Source organism: Megalops cyprinoides, chromosome 10 (assembly GCF_013368585.1).
Source record: "Megalops cyprinoides isolate fMegCyp1 chromosome 10, fMegCyp1.pri, whole genome shotgun sequence".
Classification (NCBI taxonomy): domain Eukaryota; kingdom Metazoa; phylum Chordata; class Actinopteri; order Elopiformes; family Megalopidae; genus Megalops; species Megalops cyprinoides.
Window position 1 is genome coordinate 30,156,417 of NC_050592.1, and position 15,120 is coordinate 30,171,536.

A 15,120-nucleotide genomic window follows, 5' to 3' on the forward strand; every position below is an offset into this window, starting at 1 on the left:
GTGTATTACTGTCCTTCCATGATCAGTGAGCTATTCACCCAACAAGCAGCTTTTCTGTGACAAGGTATTTCTCTTGTTGGCTCTGCAGCAAGGCCAGCTTGTGTCTTCAGCTGGAGGAGTGTGAGGTCTACAGGATGCTGTTTGGAAAGCTCAACTGAGCATGACGGTACTTCATACAAATCCTAACACATATAAAATTTTAATTTTTGAATAGAGTACCCTTATATAATTGAAAATTCTTAATTACCAGTTACCAGTTACATAAATCACCATGATTTAGGATATCATAAACGTAATAATTTTATTCTAATATGTCTGCATAAGAGTATTCATGACTAATCAAACAATGCTATCCTTTATTTGGAGAGTTACAGTAAGCACATCCAAGTGGCAAACACATTGCTCTGTACCAAGTTGTGCAATATTTCACAGTGGTGTCATCTTTGCGTCACAACCTGCGGCACATGGTGACCGGTTTTGCTGGGCTGAATTAGCCAGTGTCTCGGAATGTCGTAATTACTGTCAAGTGACAGCATCCACAAAAACCATGCCGGGGTTTGTCACACGGGTTTCAAAGGCAGCTTTGAGTCAGAGCCTTCCAGGTTTTCCGCACGACAGCTAATATTAATATTCCCCCCACACGCACACACCTGACATTCACAGCTGGCCTCTCGTTCTTCCAGAGTCTGATTTACATTGGTAATTATGAAGAGTTGAGTTGTATTATTTACGAACAGGGGAGCCACTAAGGCAGGGTTGTCGTTATGTACACACGCGCGCTCACGCTCACACACACACACACAAATAATGGTGGCACCTCGTTTGAAGAAGAGGAACTTGAGGAACTGCACCAGCAGGTAACGGCTGTTGTGCCCTCAAGCAGTGTGCTTAACCTGACTGAACTGCTTCAGTAATTATCCAGGTGTTTAAGTGGGTGATATGCAAAAAGCGAAAGCTGTATAAGTCGCAATGCACAAGGGCGTCAGCTAAGCAAACTGGTAATCTCTGTGCATGTTCGCCGTCACGGTCTGAGTTTCTTTCTCCTGCCATAAATATGCATGTGCGTATGTCTGCGTGATTGGTGAAGTGTGACTCCCTGTCGCCGAGTGCTTTCATAAAGCCGCTGCCGCCTGCTTTCTCCCAGCCAGGCGTACATCAGAGCCTGCGTGTTTGGGCTCTACGGCCCAGTTTGGCGCACCTGCTGAAGTCAGCAGAGTTTTGGGCTCTCCAAATTTGGAAGTGCTTAATCAAGTCTCCCCTCCGCCGCAGTTACCAAGCCAAACAGGAGCTCTGGTTCCCTCTGGTCTGACACCATGACTCATATTCCACAGCCCGGAAAATGACCCAGCTCATCTATCAAGTGGCTTCTCATCAAAATTAGGTTTCAGGTATTGTAAATATTGTGCATTTGTGTGTGTGGGTGCGGGTGTGTGTGGGTGAGTCTGTATTCCTACTGTGTGTGTGACAGCACTGTTGTGTATATGTGTGTGTGCATTTGCACAATGCCAGGTTGCACAATGCCATTGTAAATACTGTACATTTTTGTATATTTATGTGTGTATATGGGTTGTGGGTCCATACTTGTGAGTGAAAGTATTTCTGTGTGTGTGCATTTAGATGTGTGTGTATTTGAGTGTGTGTACATGTGCATTCATATGTGTTCATATCTGTTTATTTGTGTGTTTGTGTGTGTGTGTGCGTTCATGTCTACTTCCTTCATGTAGCTTCATGTGCAAAGCACTAAGTCCAGTGCAGTCACTGTAAGCACATTAAATAAGATCATTCTCTGTATAGTTCATTTAAAGTAGTTGCATCAGCTGAATTGCTGAACTGTTTGAAAGAGTCTGTGTTATAATGACAGTTCTTATTCAGTGTCGTGGAAAATAACCTCCTCTCACAAGTCACTGTGAGTCAGCAGGTGTGATGTGATGTCTTACAGTAGCTATTGTCTTTACAAAGGTTTTACGAACAGTCATATATCTTGCATGTCTCAACCCTGAGAGACACTTATCCTTGGGTTTCTTACACATTAGTACCTCCCACACACTTAGCAGTGTCCGTCAGCAACTGTGGAAATGGAAAGCTCTCACTATCCAACTGGGTGACCACACCATCACACCATAAACTGCGGTCAGCTAGTTCAGGTGGGGCTGCTAAGCACTGGTGCAGTCACCCCTGTTAGCCAATGGTCTCCACTTCCAATCATACAAAGCACTGTGAGCACACTCTCCACACATCCTGGAGGTATACTCAAGACATATTTAATCTCACAGCATGCTGCTAATTCTGCTCTGAACTCCTTCCACACTGCAGCCTTCACTTGGCAGGAGAGTGGCAGATACTCCACCCCCTGCCCTTAGCCTGTTGCCACTGAGGTATGCTGGTGGTGGTGGGGGGGAGCACTTTGAGGAGTGGAGTCAATGGCCAGGAATGAATAATGCACTGTTATGTGCACACTCAGTTTAAATGTGCAATAAAGTTCAGTTTTCTTTTTTTTTTCAAATTTACAGGTTCCCCTTCATTGGAGTATGCAAATTGTCTCCTCAGAATAAATCCACTAAGCTTTTCACATAAACTTCTCTTGTAAACCCTTTTATGCGAGACATGTTCGGATATTCAACACGTAAACATGCAAAACGTGTTTTCAGTAAAGACACGACCACAAAAAAAAAAAAAAAAAACTACAAAAAAACCCCAGCTAAGACTATGCGACTGTTGAAAGCACATTCACTTCACAGTGCACCACCACACACGGGTACTCCCACTGGAAGGCTGGTTTTCAGGTCACTCAACAAACGTTTGTATTTTAGGCTGTACATCGATCAGAGGATCGACTGCATATTACATGACACACCCAGTTCTATGTGCTTGGCAAAAGCAGTAATACTTGAGAACTACAACAAATACAAACGTTGGCCAGCCTGTTTTTTTTTATATATATATATTATTAATGTATGCATGAGTCACAGTTTTGGTGAATCTACAATTAAGCGTGCAACAACAGTGGAAAAGCACAAGGGACAAGCAAAGAGCGTGTTCTGCCCAACACATTAATTCTGACAGTGCCCTCTCAAGAAGCGCAAACGTTAAATAATTCACATTTTTCTTATCAGTCACTCCAATTTGCATCATATTTATGTGAGGGCGCAGTGCATTTGTTGTTTTGCCATTAAACTGCTTGAGTTTAAGGAGGAAAAAATGAAAACGTAGATAAAACCGTAGTAACGTGATATAACAACAGCTTTCCATCAGTGATGGCCCATTTAACTGGCCTCCCCTTGGGCCGCCTCGACAACAGTATAAAAACCTGGCTGTCCAAGGACTGAGAGGAAAATTCTGAATACATACTTCTTCAAAGAAATAATTATATGCTTTCAGAATCTGAAAGCTCTGTTAGGAGATAACAACTGTGTTGATTTTTTTTTTCTTTTGATCTGTTCATTTTTGTATTCCAAAGCTTCTGGCTTTCTGTACTGCCTCATTCTAAATGTCCTCTGTGAGACATATGAAAAAACAATATATGGTAGCTGTAGTAAAGGTATGGTAAAAACATGTATGGAAACTTTTACCATACTTTCGCTAAACTAATATTAACCCAAAAATGTGATATGCCAGTTTAGTAATAACTATTTTCAACAAACAGCTCAATTGACGAGGCCAAAAACAGCCAATCGATCAAAAAAATATTAGATCTGCGGGCATGTATATGAAACAGAGCATACATATTTAATTCATGCAGTTGTAGATTAAGATCTATGAACAATATGAACCTCTGAAAATAAATTAGATGTAAAAAATAAACTTAGGGAAAGCCTGAATGTAGGTGGTTCATTTGTAACAGAGGGCTGCTACTGTGTTCTGGAAGTATGACCAGTGACAAATGAGAAAGGGCTGATCCAGTCAATATTATTGCCAGCCCATCAGTATTGTTAAAGAATATCCAAAAGACTGAATGCTTCTCATCTGTGCTCTCAAATCGGAAGGTGATTTTTCAAATACAGCACTTTCAGTGGGTTCCAATTTATTGTTAGGCCGTGAGACCAAAGAAAATGAAGGGGAATCTCTTTCTCCTTGTACAGAATTGAAAAAAGTATGGATTTTTTTTTTAAAAAAAAGGTGTCAAGGTTACCATAAAAGGGGGTTTAGCAATAAAAACTTTCCAGAAATGCTAGGATATAATAGCAACACAGGAACACCCAAAAGAAAAGGGCAAAAAAACAAAAAACAAATCAGTAACCAAAAGTGACCAAAGCTGAGAACATTAACAGTTGGGCTGACATTTGGCGGGTCCGCCCTGCACTAGCTGAGCACCATGCCTGCCTGTCACTTTGACTGCCTGCAGAGCCGTGGAGTGTCACTCAGCGGGACCGAGTGAAAAGGTAGCAAACACACATATCAGTTTAAATATCCCTTCTCTCCTTGGTCTCTTTGCCCAGAGTCATAAGCCATCACCATCCATTTCCATGAGGTGACATACTTATTAAATTGCAGCAATCTGTTTGAATTCCCATGTGATGTTACACACAAAAGGCCTTCAGGTATGCAGTCGATCAAATCTCAAAACAAGGCGATTACAAGGAGGGCGCACAACAGCATCCTCGTTCCTGAGCAGCAACTTGTACACACTCCATCTTCAGAGGTGGTGGTACAGGTCTTTAGCATTATTCTCAGGCATCATTTCTCCATACTTTTGTGAGTACAACCAAGTCAAGACACCAAACAGTACCACCTGCTCCCCTTCCCATTTGAGCAGACTGTTTTATTAAAACATTTTCAGAGTGCTGACAGATATCAGCAATTCTTATTCGAAATTATGCAGAACTTCCTGATCAAACAAAAACCACGCAATTAATACAAGCCAAACGTGTCTGCTGTAACACTATCTGTTCATGTAATTTTCTGATTGCTGTAGTGCAATTACCAGCTGCCTGTTGCTTAGCCTTCCAGCATTTTCAACAAATAAAAAAGAATGTTATACACTCTACTAAAACATGCCCTGTCTACAAAAAAAGTCTTTAAAGTTGAAATATCTTCACTCAGACATTTTACATTATATCAAAGAGTCTTGCTTATATTTATCATTGCGTAAAGGATATTTCCCAATGTCATCAGTGGATTAAGGAAACATGCTGGAATAAGTTGCATCAGTCTAGAGAAATGAAAGTTGGCACATACTTTTGAACTGAACTGCCTCTATGGTTATATATTTTGCAAGATATTAATTACAAGATACAGGTTCGGGTTTTTAAGAGTATCCACACCTGTTCTACTATATATAACATATGATAAATTACATAATAATATTGTGCTTATTCGTCATAGTTTCTCAATTATACAGTGTGCAAAAGTATTGCATAATTGGAAGTGGCTGATTTATCAAAGATGCAATGTGTTTTGGCATATATTTAAATATGGCCTTTTTGTTGACACATTACCCTTCTTGTCAGGGGTGGGAAACAAAATAGCAAAATAATTATTATTATTTTATTAATAATCATTATTTCACAATGAATCAAGTTTTAGGTTTTCTGTATTAAAATGACAGAAAAATATAAATTATTTAGAAAAGCCACAGTAAATAAAGTGCGGTTTGATGAAAAATAATATTAGACTTTGTGTCAACGTTTGAATAATATCCACGTACAGGGAACGTTTAAGACCTTAAGAAAAGTTTTTGGGTTTTCCACGTTTTCTCAATCACATTCTGTTCTTTGAATATGAAAGGGACACAGCCAAATAGCACAGCCAAAACAGTCTTAAAGTTTCCTGGAAGGTGGCCTGGAGCAAAACACAAGACGTTCATACACTTGGATTAAAACTACATAGTAGCTTTAAAGAGGCAGCTAAGAAACTTCGATGTTTGGTAGAGTAACTGCAAGGAACAGATAGTAGACTGTGGATTAGTAAAGACACAAGTAATATAAACCTTAACAGTTTCATTTAAAACGTTACAAGAAAAATGCAGTAAATACAAATGAAGTTCATTAAGAGAGAATGTGCCCGCTGTCTCATGAAATTATGAATCTATTGTGAGCACGGGAATTTAATCGCCTGTTTTCAGCACACGGCACTGAACAGACAGTAATCGTATTGGCCAAATATTGCGAAAGAATAGAGGGGTCAGGTAACTGGAAAATCCAAAATATGTCAGTCTAATCACTCACATTCCTGGAAGTGAAGGTCATGTGCTATCAGGCACCGTACAGCATGCTGAGACTCGATGGCTGTTGTGCCTTTCCGCTGAGCGTCACAAATCTAGGCTTCGCGGGTGAACCGAACAGTATGCGCAAGTGTTATTATTATTCAAACAACAGCCTACTGGGGTGTATCCTCTCGTTAGTCTACTCACCAGTCGTCCAGCCGTGCTCTTTGATCTGTGTCAAGAGGATAGCCTTCTCCTTAAAACAGTCAAATATTTGAATGAATTCGTCTGCCACTGTAACCTTTTCCGGGAGAGTCCTTTCTGTCATCGAGGCTCGTTCAGCGCCTGCCGTAACCACTGCATTTCCGTGGATGTGCATTGGTTGTATTTGGGGGATATTCGATCAAACGTCTGAGCAGTTTGACCTTAATGTTCAGAAACTAATTAAGAGCTGCGTCAGATATTCTTAATTACTGATGAAACGATTTAACTTGAAGGAACAAAAAGAAAAATATTGTGAAAAAATGAAGCCCTGTGTTAAACGGGTTGTTTAAAGTTTTAGCCAACTTCGCCCATGGGTAAAATTGTCACATTGGTTTGCACAGTAATGGAGAAAGTGCTGCCTCATATCAGAGGATTTTGTTTTCATTTGTTGCTTCCACAACATATTGTAGAATGGGGTGTGCCTGTGGCTCTGGCAAGCGAAGACAGTAAAATTATGGTTTCATACCACATTTAACCCACTTTGATGGCTCTGCACTGTAATTAAATGCAATTTGAACTACTACAAACCACCACACCCCTTGCATCGTTGACTCAAACCACCAAGATCTGAAAACAGGGAAATTCAGTGATGGGTTCTACTTCATTTTCATACAGAAAGCTACCAAATGGTTATGTCATTCAAATGTTTAGGCAGTGCATCGCTATCCTGGATGCTTACGTCTGCAGTCCATGTATGTTGTACATGCCCAGATTGAGAAAACATGATCTCTGGCCAACTTGTTATGAAATCAACAGAGTCAGGACAGTGGCATCACACATATCTGAAAATCTTTACTGGCACACAGCACAGGCCAGTTGTGTAATCTCATTCCTCTTGTATATTTGGAGCAATACCCAGACTTCCTCGTTTTGTAACTGCCGATGTCATAGAAGGCCAGAATAAAAAGATGTGCTTTTTAATTTGGGTCTGATTAATGTTTAAAAGTCTTGAATACTTTCTTAAACTAGGATTGTCCCCAATCCAAGGCCGCTCAAAATGTAGTGATTCAGTAAAAAATGACGACAGTACATTTGTTGTAATCTTGAAAGTTTTATTTTATCAACAGCTGAAATAACTGGCATTGCTTTGTAACAAAAAAGTAACACTGCCTAAAAAACATTTTGAAAGTTAAGGCCAATGGAATTCAAGCTTAGATGAAATCTCCACTAAATCACACCATCACCTTATCTGAATATGTAAATCAACTCTGAAAAAGAGGTAATCAGATACCCAGAAATATGTCCCCAAAATTTCCATTTAAACATGAGTACTGATGATGTAATATGAAGGTTAATGAACTTGCCCAGCATTTTCTCTGGACTGATGCCTGCAGAAAGCAGGAAATTCCAGACAAACAAGGAGACTCATATATACCTATATTTGACTTAGGTAAACGCTTAATGTCTACTGTACACATTAGGATTGAAAAAATGGAGGAGTTCAGATGAGGTTCAGATTCAAAGCAAAATCTTCCCCAAAAAAACATGCTAGCAGTGCTGAGTTTGGAAATTTGGGCAATCCACACGCTGTGGAGTCAGCAGCTGGACACCATTTTCTGTCATGTGTAAAAACAATCTAACGGTCTTAACCAGACGCAGCTGCAGTGCATTTCTGAGAAGTTTTAAAACCAGGGAGAAGAAAACATCCAGAGTTGAACTTACACCCCCCCCCCCCCCCCCCCAACAACAAAAAACAAAGATTACAGGTGAAGGGAACAGAAATGCAAACACAATTAGGTCTGGCTGAGCACCAACCTTTCACACACAAGGAGCAGGACTCGTAAGCAGTGGGGTGATGATGTCATATCTGAGGTTCTTTTATAATTACAGGATTGCTCAGCTTTGTTGGAGTCTGCAGCACTGACATAGCAAATGGTAACAAAGTCCTAAGACAATCTAACAGGTCTCTAATCCTGGATGTGTGTGACACACTGTCTTTTTTCTCAGACAGGGGTTTTTAGCATACATGTAAGTGTGATGCACAGATTTACAGATTAAGGTTTAGAAAACAATATTGACTGTTTTATCACACATCACTCTGTGGAACAGTCATGACACTTAATTACTACATTTGACAAAATACAATGCAAAAAATGTTTTTAAGTCACACAAGCCCCTGTCTATGTGTACATAAACTTTGCTAAATTGTAAAATCACTACAACAGAGTCTAAAATCACAGTGGTATGTAGCTTTGAAAGAAGTTTGGACACGGAGACATCCATATCCATGTGGTACTTGTGGTGCCAAACAAACAGCCTGTATTTTGGTTGCAAACTGTCAGAGTTTCCACTCTTGCACAATTAGTGGCTGCTTCTCAGAGACTGCTCGCTCAAAAAAAATCTCAACAGATAAAAGAGAGGAGTTCATTTGTGTTTTTCCCTGCCCCTCCCCCCCCGGACTTTCCTAGGTCAGACAGGGAAATAGGACTCCATCCAGTTGGCTCTCAGAGGCTTCTGGGACAGGCCACAACCACACTCCAGTACAAACAGGAAAGCAGGAGCAGAACTCTCTCAGTAACTCAACAGACAGACCACACAGACACACCACGCTAGGACTGCAGAGGGTGAGGAACCGAGGGAATCTTTCACCTCACTGGGGCAGTCAAACTCTAGAGGGGAGAATCTGTTCTTTCTGCAGAGACACACTAAGGTTTGAGTTGCTTTTTTAATTAGGTTAAAAGATCTGTAGGGATTCACAGCAATCTGTAAACTCAGTTTTGTGTGGTTCTGTTCTCAATGACTTTGTGTGACTGTCTTGTTTGTGCATTTCTGCAGACATGAAGAGCAACTCCTTCGCCATGGGTGACACAGGCATTCAGCGCAAGCTTGGGACCATCTGCATCTTCGGGACGGGTGACTTTGGACGCTCCCTGGGACTGCGGCTGCTGCAAGCTGGGTACGGGGTGGTGTTCGGGAGCCGGAACCCCAAGGACTCCAGCCTCCTGCCCAAGGGGACCCAGGTGCTGAGCCACGCGGAGGCTGCCCAGACCGCCCAGGTCATTTTTGTCGCTGTGCACCGGGAAAACTACGACTTCCTGGGTCAGATGGCAGAAGGACTGGCAGGGAAGGTCCTGGTGGATGTCAGCAACAACCTGAAGAGGAACCAGTACCCAGAGTCCAATGCGGAGTACCTGAGCACGCTGGTTCCGGCAGCTTCCGTTGTCAAAGCTTTCAACACAGTCTCTGCATGGGCGCTGCAGTCTGGGGGGCTGGATGCAAACCGCCAGGTAGTGATTTATTACTCAATTGAAAAAGGATTATTGGGATATGCAATGTGTCAAGCTCTATTCAGAGGCATTACCAAGAGGGCATTACTGAATATTAAAACATTATTTTGCTGAAAGCAAGTAAGCCCAAAGTAATCTCAGCGTGTGTAGGTTACAGCGATACTATAATGTAAATCTAGTTTGGGGGGGGAAGCAGATTATTGCCGACTGCAACACCTTTGATGGTTGGTATCCTGGAACTTCATTGAGCGTAACCTGAAATGAAGATAACGTAGCAATAATTAACAATGTAACAATAATTTGTGATGTAAGCATTATAGAAATAGTATTAGTTTTTTTTTCCTGTGCCATTCATTGGATTTCTGCAATACAAGAGTGACCCGGTTCTGGTGGGGGAGTGCAGGTTTGCAGCCTGCTTTCCTGGCCGCTGTGAGATATCCAGTCTACAGATGGTAACGCACCACAGCCCCTGGAGTCTGAGCAGAATTGCTTTTCTCCGGCTCTGAATCCTCCTTTTCACAGCTCTCTCTCCCTCTCCCTGTGTCTGGGAAAACAAGAGGGCTGTGATGGAGAGAGGACAGTGTTTGTTTACAGGTACAGTCTGGCCCCGCCATTCCATTAATTCTGGAGTGGAGCGCTGCGGAGTTAGATTTTAATTCAAACCGACATTTTCACCATTGAGGGGGCAGGGGGAAAAATGGTGCTGTTTGGTGAAAACGGGAACCTATGGAAAAAGCTGGAGTGCTGATATGGAATTTTACTGCTGTAATTTCAAGCCATACAAACAGTTTTACTCACCAGCATAAACACATCATAGAGGTGTTTGGATTATGTATATGGTGCTTACTCCACTGTGGCATTTAATTTAGAGGTCTTTTATACAGCCTGATGCAAGTTTTTTATAATCTAAGTGATGCAATGTACATCAAAGGACAGTACTCTACCCTTCACAAAAACATTTATCCACCACTATTGCTTTACACTGTTTCCACAATTCTTTAAAGCGTACCTGGAGCCATTCATTCTGAAAACTGAACAGCAGTTTACCCTGAAATCATAATTTTCATCATTATGTCTAATTGAGCCTGGAAATTTCATTTGTCCAGTACCTCTTGTCATGCATTTTAAAATGAACACCAAGCAAAGAAAGCAGGCTCTAAGCAAATGTGTGGAAATAGATGGACAACCAAACATTTTCCTGGGCTTAATTGCCTCAGAGAATCACTGGCCTCTTGAGCAGGTTCCACTGACTTATTCTCTTTGCTGCAGTGTCATAATGTGTGGGGCTTTTCTACTTCACCTAGGTCTTTGTCTGCGGAGACCAGTGTGAGGCAAAGCAAATGGTGGTGGACATCGCCCACAGCCTTGGCCTGACGGCCCTGGACAGGGGCTCCCTCCGCGTAGCTGGGGAGATCGAGGACTACCCCCTGCTGCTTTTCCCCCTGTGGAGGCTCCCAATGGCCATCGCCACCGGGCTCACCGCCGCGTTCTTCGTCTACGTCCTCATCCAGGATGTCGTCTACAACGCCGTGGTCAACGGGAAGGACAACTCCTTCCGCATCATGATCTCCCTGGCCAACAAGGTCTTCCCGATTGTCTCGCTTATCATGCTGGCGCTCTGCTACCTTCCTGGCGTGATCGCGGCCTTCCTGCAGCTCTACAACGGCACCAAGTACCGCCGCTTCCCCGACTGGCTGGACAGATGGATGCTCTGTCGGAAGCAGCTCGGCCTGGTGGCCCTGGCCTTGGCCTTCCTTCACGTCCTGTACACATTAATCATTCCCATCAGGTACTATGTCAGACTGAGGTTGAACGACTGGACCATCTCCCAGGTGAGCAACGTATCAAAGATTGCCAGATGACTATATTTCACTCAGATATAGTTTCTGAGGCTAAATATATTTAGACCAAGTCCTTCTTACAGCATTACTGTGGCTAAAACTATATACATATATATATATATATATATATATATATATATATATATATATACAGAAAACACATTTTTTGCCACTTCATTACTATGGTATGAGAGAAGCTATATTTAGAGGAACAATGTTGTGCCTGTTATTTACACAAGTTGATTCTTATATGATGGTATATTAAAGTCTGTTTCATAGACTACAGCAGCATTTGTGTACAACAGAGAAGGCAACCGCAATGTTAACAATCTTTTCCTGCTTTTTACAGATTAAACGAAACAAAACGGAAACGCTGGACACCACCATGGCCTGGCGCACAGACTCCTACTATTCCATTGGGGTCCTGGGATTTGCCTTCTTTGTCCTATTGGGAATAACCTCTCTTCCCTCTGTCAGCAATGCCATGAACTGGAGGGAATTCCGATTCGTACAGGTACAGTGTAACATATACTTCTCAGAGCGATCACTGTGTAAAACATGCAACATCAAAACTGCAATCCACTAACATTGGACCCTGGAAATAGAATACCTCATACCTCTATTAATGTATAATGAGTTTTATTAGCCAACACTAGTGCAATGTAGTGATTATTGCAATTCACTCCAGTGAACTCCTGCAGCACCCTTTAGGAAGATTCACTTCAATTGCATCAGTGTCAAGTTGTTCAGATGAATGCACTGTAAAATTGTGAGTTCTGTTAGTTGCTCTGGACAAATTAAAATTTTCAATCTGATGCAATAATATGATGCAAGATACAAGGACCATTTACAGAGGGCTGCAAAAGAGGAGAATTTCCTACCCATAAATACAAAAAGTCTTCAAAAAACATTTGAAGTCATTTATATTATTAAGTTGTTTTTTTTTAATGCAGTGAGTCAAAAGTGAATATTTTTAACCAAAGAATCACAAAGGGCGTTATTAATAAAATAATTCATATACTGACATAAAATGTCAAACACTATTGGCCTGTGCCTTGGTCTAAAAATGGCACCACGTCTTAAATGTTAAGTTATTCATAAAGTAATTTGAGATATATGAATTAGTTCAACTTAAGAAAATTTGCACTCAGTGAAATCTAGGCCAGATGTTTTATTCCAAAAGGTCAGACGCTCAGTTGGCTACCTTATATGACTACACAAAGTATATTTGTCATTTTCTGTGGTCGCTTGAAGCCACAGCAGCAGCAGAAGTGTCCCAAACCACACACTTGCCCTTTTGCCTACTCTGTCCATGTGAGCTGGTAGACCCAAGGCTCACACCAAGCCTGCTCCATTGCATGTTTTACAGGAGTTTAAGTGCATGTTTGTAAGGTTTAAAAAGTTCCAGTGTAGTAGGAATTACCATGTGAAGTGAATAGCTCATCATTTTGAGACAATCGTGTTGTTCTCGTGTAGGGCGCAAAGTCTTTTGGTTGGCTGGATATGATTCAGTAATTGACGGCACACCGTAACCCCAGACATTAGGGGATTTAGAGAAGCCTCACTGTTCTGTCACTGGTTTAGGCCACAGCTACTGTGTGGCCAGTTCATACAATTTATACACAGCCTCTAGATGGTTGCAATCAGCATTACGCTGCAAAACAAATGTAGTTTTAAGCTGTTTCAAACTGCACAAAACCTTAGGGGCAGAGAATTCCCAGTGTTTTTTATTGTCGTTTTTACTTTCATTGAAGACAGACCATTGCATAGCCCTTATCTACGTGATCAGAAAGGAATGCATATTTGATTTGTAGGCTCACTGCAAAAAAAAGACCAACAAGTCAATTCTATATGAGTTCAGATGGCTTCCACTGACCAGTTAAGCCATTTATATGTTTTACATGGATGTTATTGTCTGGTGCGATTCCATTTGAAACAAACAGTGATTAGTCCACTACTGCTGGTCTCTCTGTCCAGTTCTCCATGCCCAGTAAGGTTGTTTAGTCCAGAGAGAAAGAGATGGCGAAATGCATCCAGTGGTCTTCATTAGAGTTTCATTGCTGTGGAGTTGCATACGAAACGAAAGAAGAATTACAAAATTCATTTATTGCCCAATATAAAAAACAGCCTATATGGTGCAGACTTCCACTGTGATTAGGGTGAGGGGAACTCATAATGCATTTGTATTATGTTTTAATCCAATCCTGCTTCTCCTTCCCATTGCAGTCCAAACTAGGCCACCTGACCCTGCTCCTGTGTACAGCGCACACCTTCCTCTTTGGCTGGGACAAGTTCCTGAGACCCTATAAGTGGTACATTCCTCCTGGATACATGCTGTCCCTCATTTTGCCCTGCATCGTTCTGGTTCTGAAGCTGGTACTCATCACCCCGTGCGTGGACCGGACTGTGACTCGCATACGGCAAGGTTGGGAGAGGAAGCCAGCGGGGCAGGCGGGCGTCAACGGCACCACCAGCAGTCAGCCCCTCATGCTCTAGAACCATGGGGCCAATTCCTCCTTTTACTGCCCTCCAACCCAGATCTACCAGTGCTCTGCCTAACTCTGCCAGCACATATTTCTTTTTTACAAAATCAATATCAGGATCCCATTGACTCGAACAGGGTCACCACTTAAAGGCAGCATTCAGTGGTGAGTGCTCGCGCGGGGTTAAATTTGCTGACGCCTGATATGAGCACTTCAAATGGTTAAATTTTAAACAGCAAAATATGACAATACCATCTAACACATAAATAAACATGAATAAAAATAAAGTATTCAATAAGAAACCTGACCTTTCACAATATCCCAAATATCTGCAGGGGGTACCACAGTCAGTTTGGAAACTGAAGCAGTGATTAAATTTTGCTGCGGTCACAGCTGACCATGCCTGGATCATAATTTGTACTATTTCCACTCTTAATGATTAGACTTTAATAAGATGTAAAACCTAGAAGTATTTTTATTTTTTATATATGTAGGCTTGTGCAAAAGATATTGTTTCTCGTTTCAAAAGATATGTATCTGAGTCCTTGACTTCTTTTAAAAATGCATTGAATGTTTTTGTATGTAGTTTAGTTCATCGCACGCGCAAGCAGGTATATTCTGCTAATCAGCTTTCTAAAGAGGGATGCGCCTGATTGCCAGTCAGATGAAATGGGATGAAGCCCATGTACGCAGTGTCGAGTGCTTCCCTAAACGAGGACTCTTTGCTGCTGTTGTTTCGCAGATGTATCACATAAAGGCCGAGCAATCCTTTGAAAAAACGATGCAATAAATGAAGTGTGTGAAGGAAGGCAAGCCTTTTTTTCATAAGCTTTCTTTCATCCAGCCTATGCCGCTTATGCAAAAATCCATAAAACATATTACAATAATATTCGCTCGGCATAGTTTTATCTGGGCCAGATTTACTAAAGGGTGCGTCGGGCGGTGAGGTCTCGTATAAATGTGCCTGGGATTTACTGCGCAGTCAAAATTGGTGGAACTTGCAATCAAGAACTGTTTCTGGGGATAGCGTCGCCGTGTGACTTTGTACAATTTTTCATATGCATATTTGTTACTGTGGGAGAGGATTTCACTAATAGGATCCGTTAAGCATTCCACTGAATTTACACACAGAGGCTTGCACACCAGGCCTGATTTGGCACGGA

General features: G+C 41.7%; 1 protein-coding gene across 2 annotated transcripts; it reads left to right on the forward strand.

The window, feature by feature from the left end:
- Window positions 1–8,808: 8,808 nt before the first annotated feature.
- On the forward strand, window positions 8,809–14,397 carry steap4 (STEAP family member 4). 2 transcript variants are annotated; one of them, XM_036539127.1, is made up of 5 exons: window positions 8,809–9,056; window positions 9,182–9,633; window positions 10,938–11,465; window positions 11,824–11,988; window positions 13,701–14,397. In XM_036539127.1, the coding sequence occupies exons 2-5, from the start codon at window positions 9,184–9,186 to the stop codon at window positions 13,968–13,970; spliced, it is 1,413 nt and encodes a 470-aa protein (XP_036395020.1). In that variant the 5' UTR covers window positions 8,809–9,056; window positions 9,182–9,183; the 3' UTR covers window positions 13,971–14,397. The 2 variants fall into 2 exon arrangements, with proteins under 2 accessions (XP_036395020.1, XP_036395021.1); XM_036539128.1 differs by having other exon boundaries at window positions 8,809–8,970.
- Window positions 14,398–15,120: the final 723 nt, after the last annotated feature.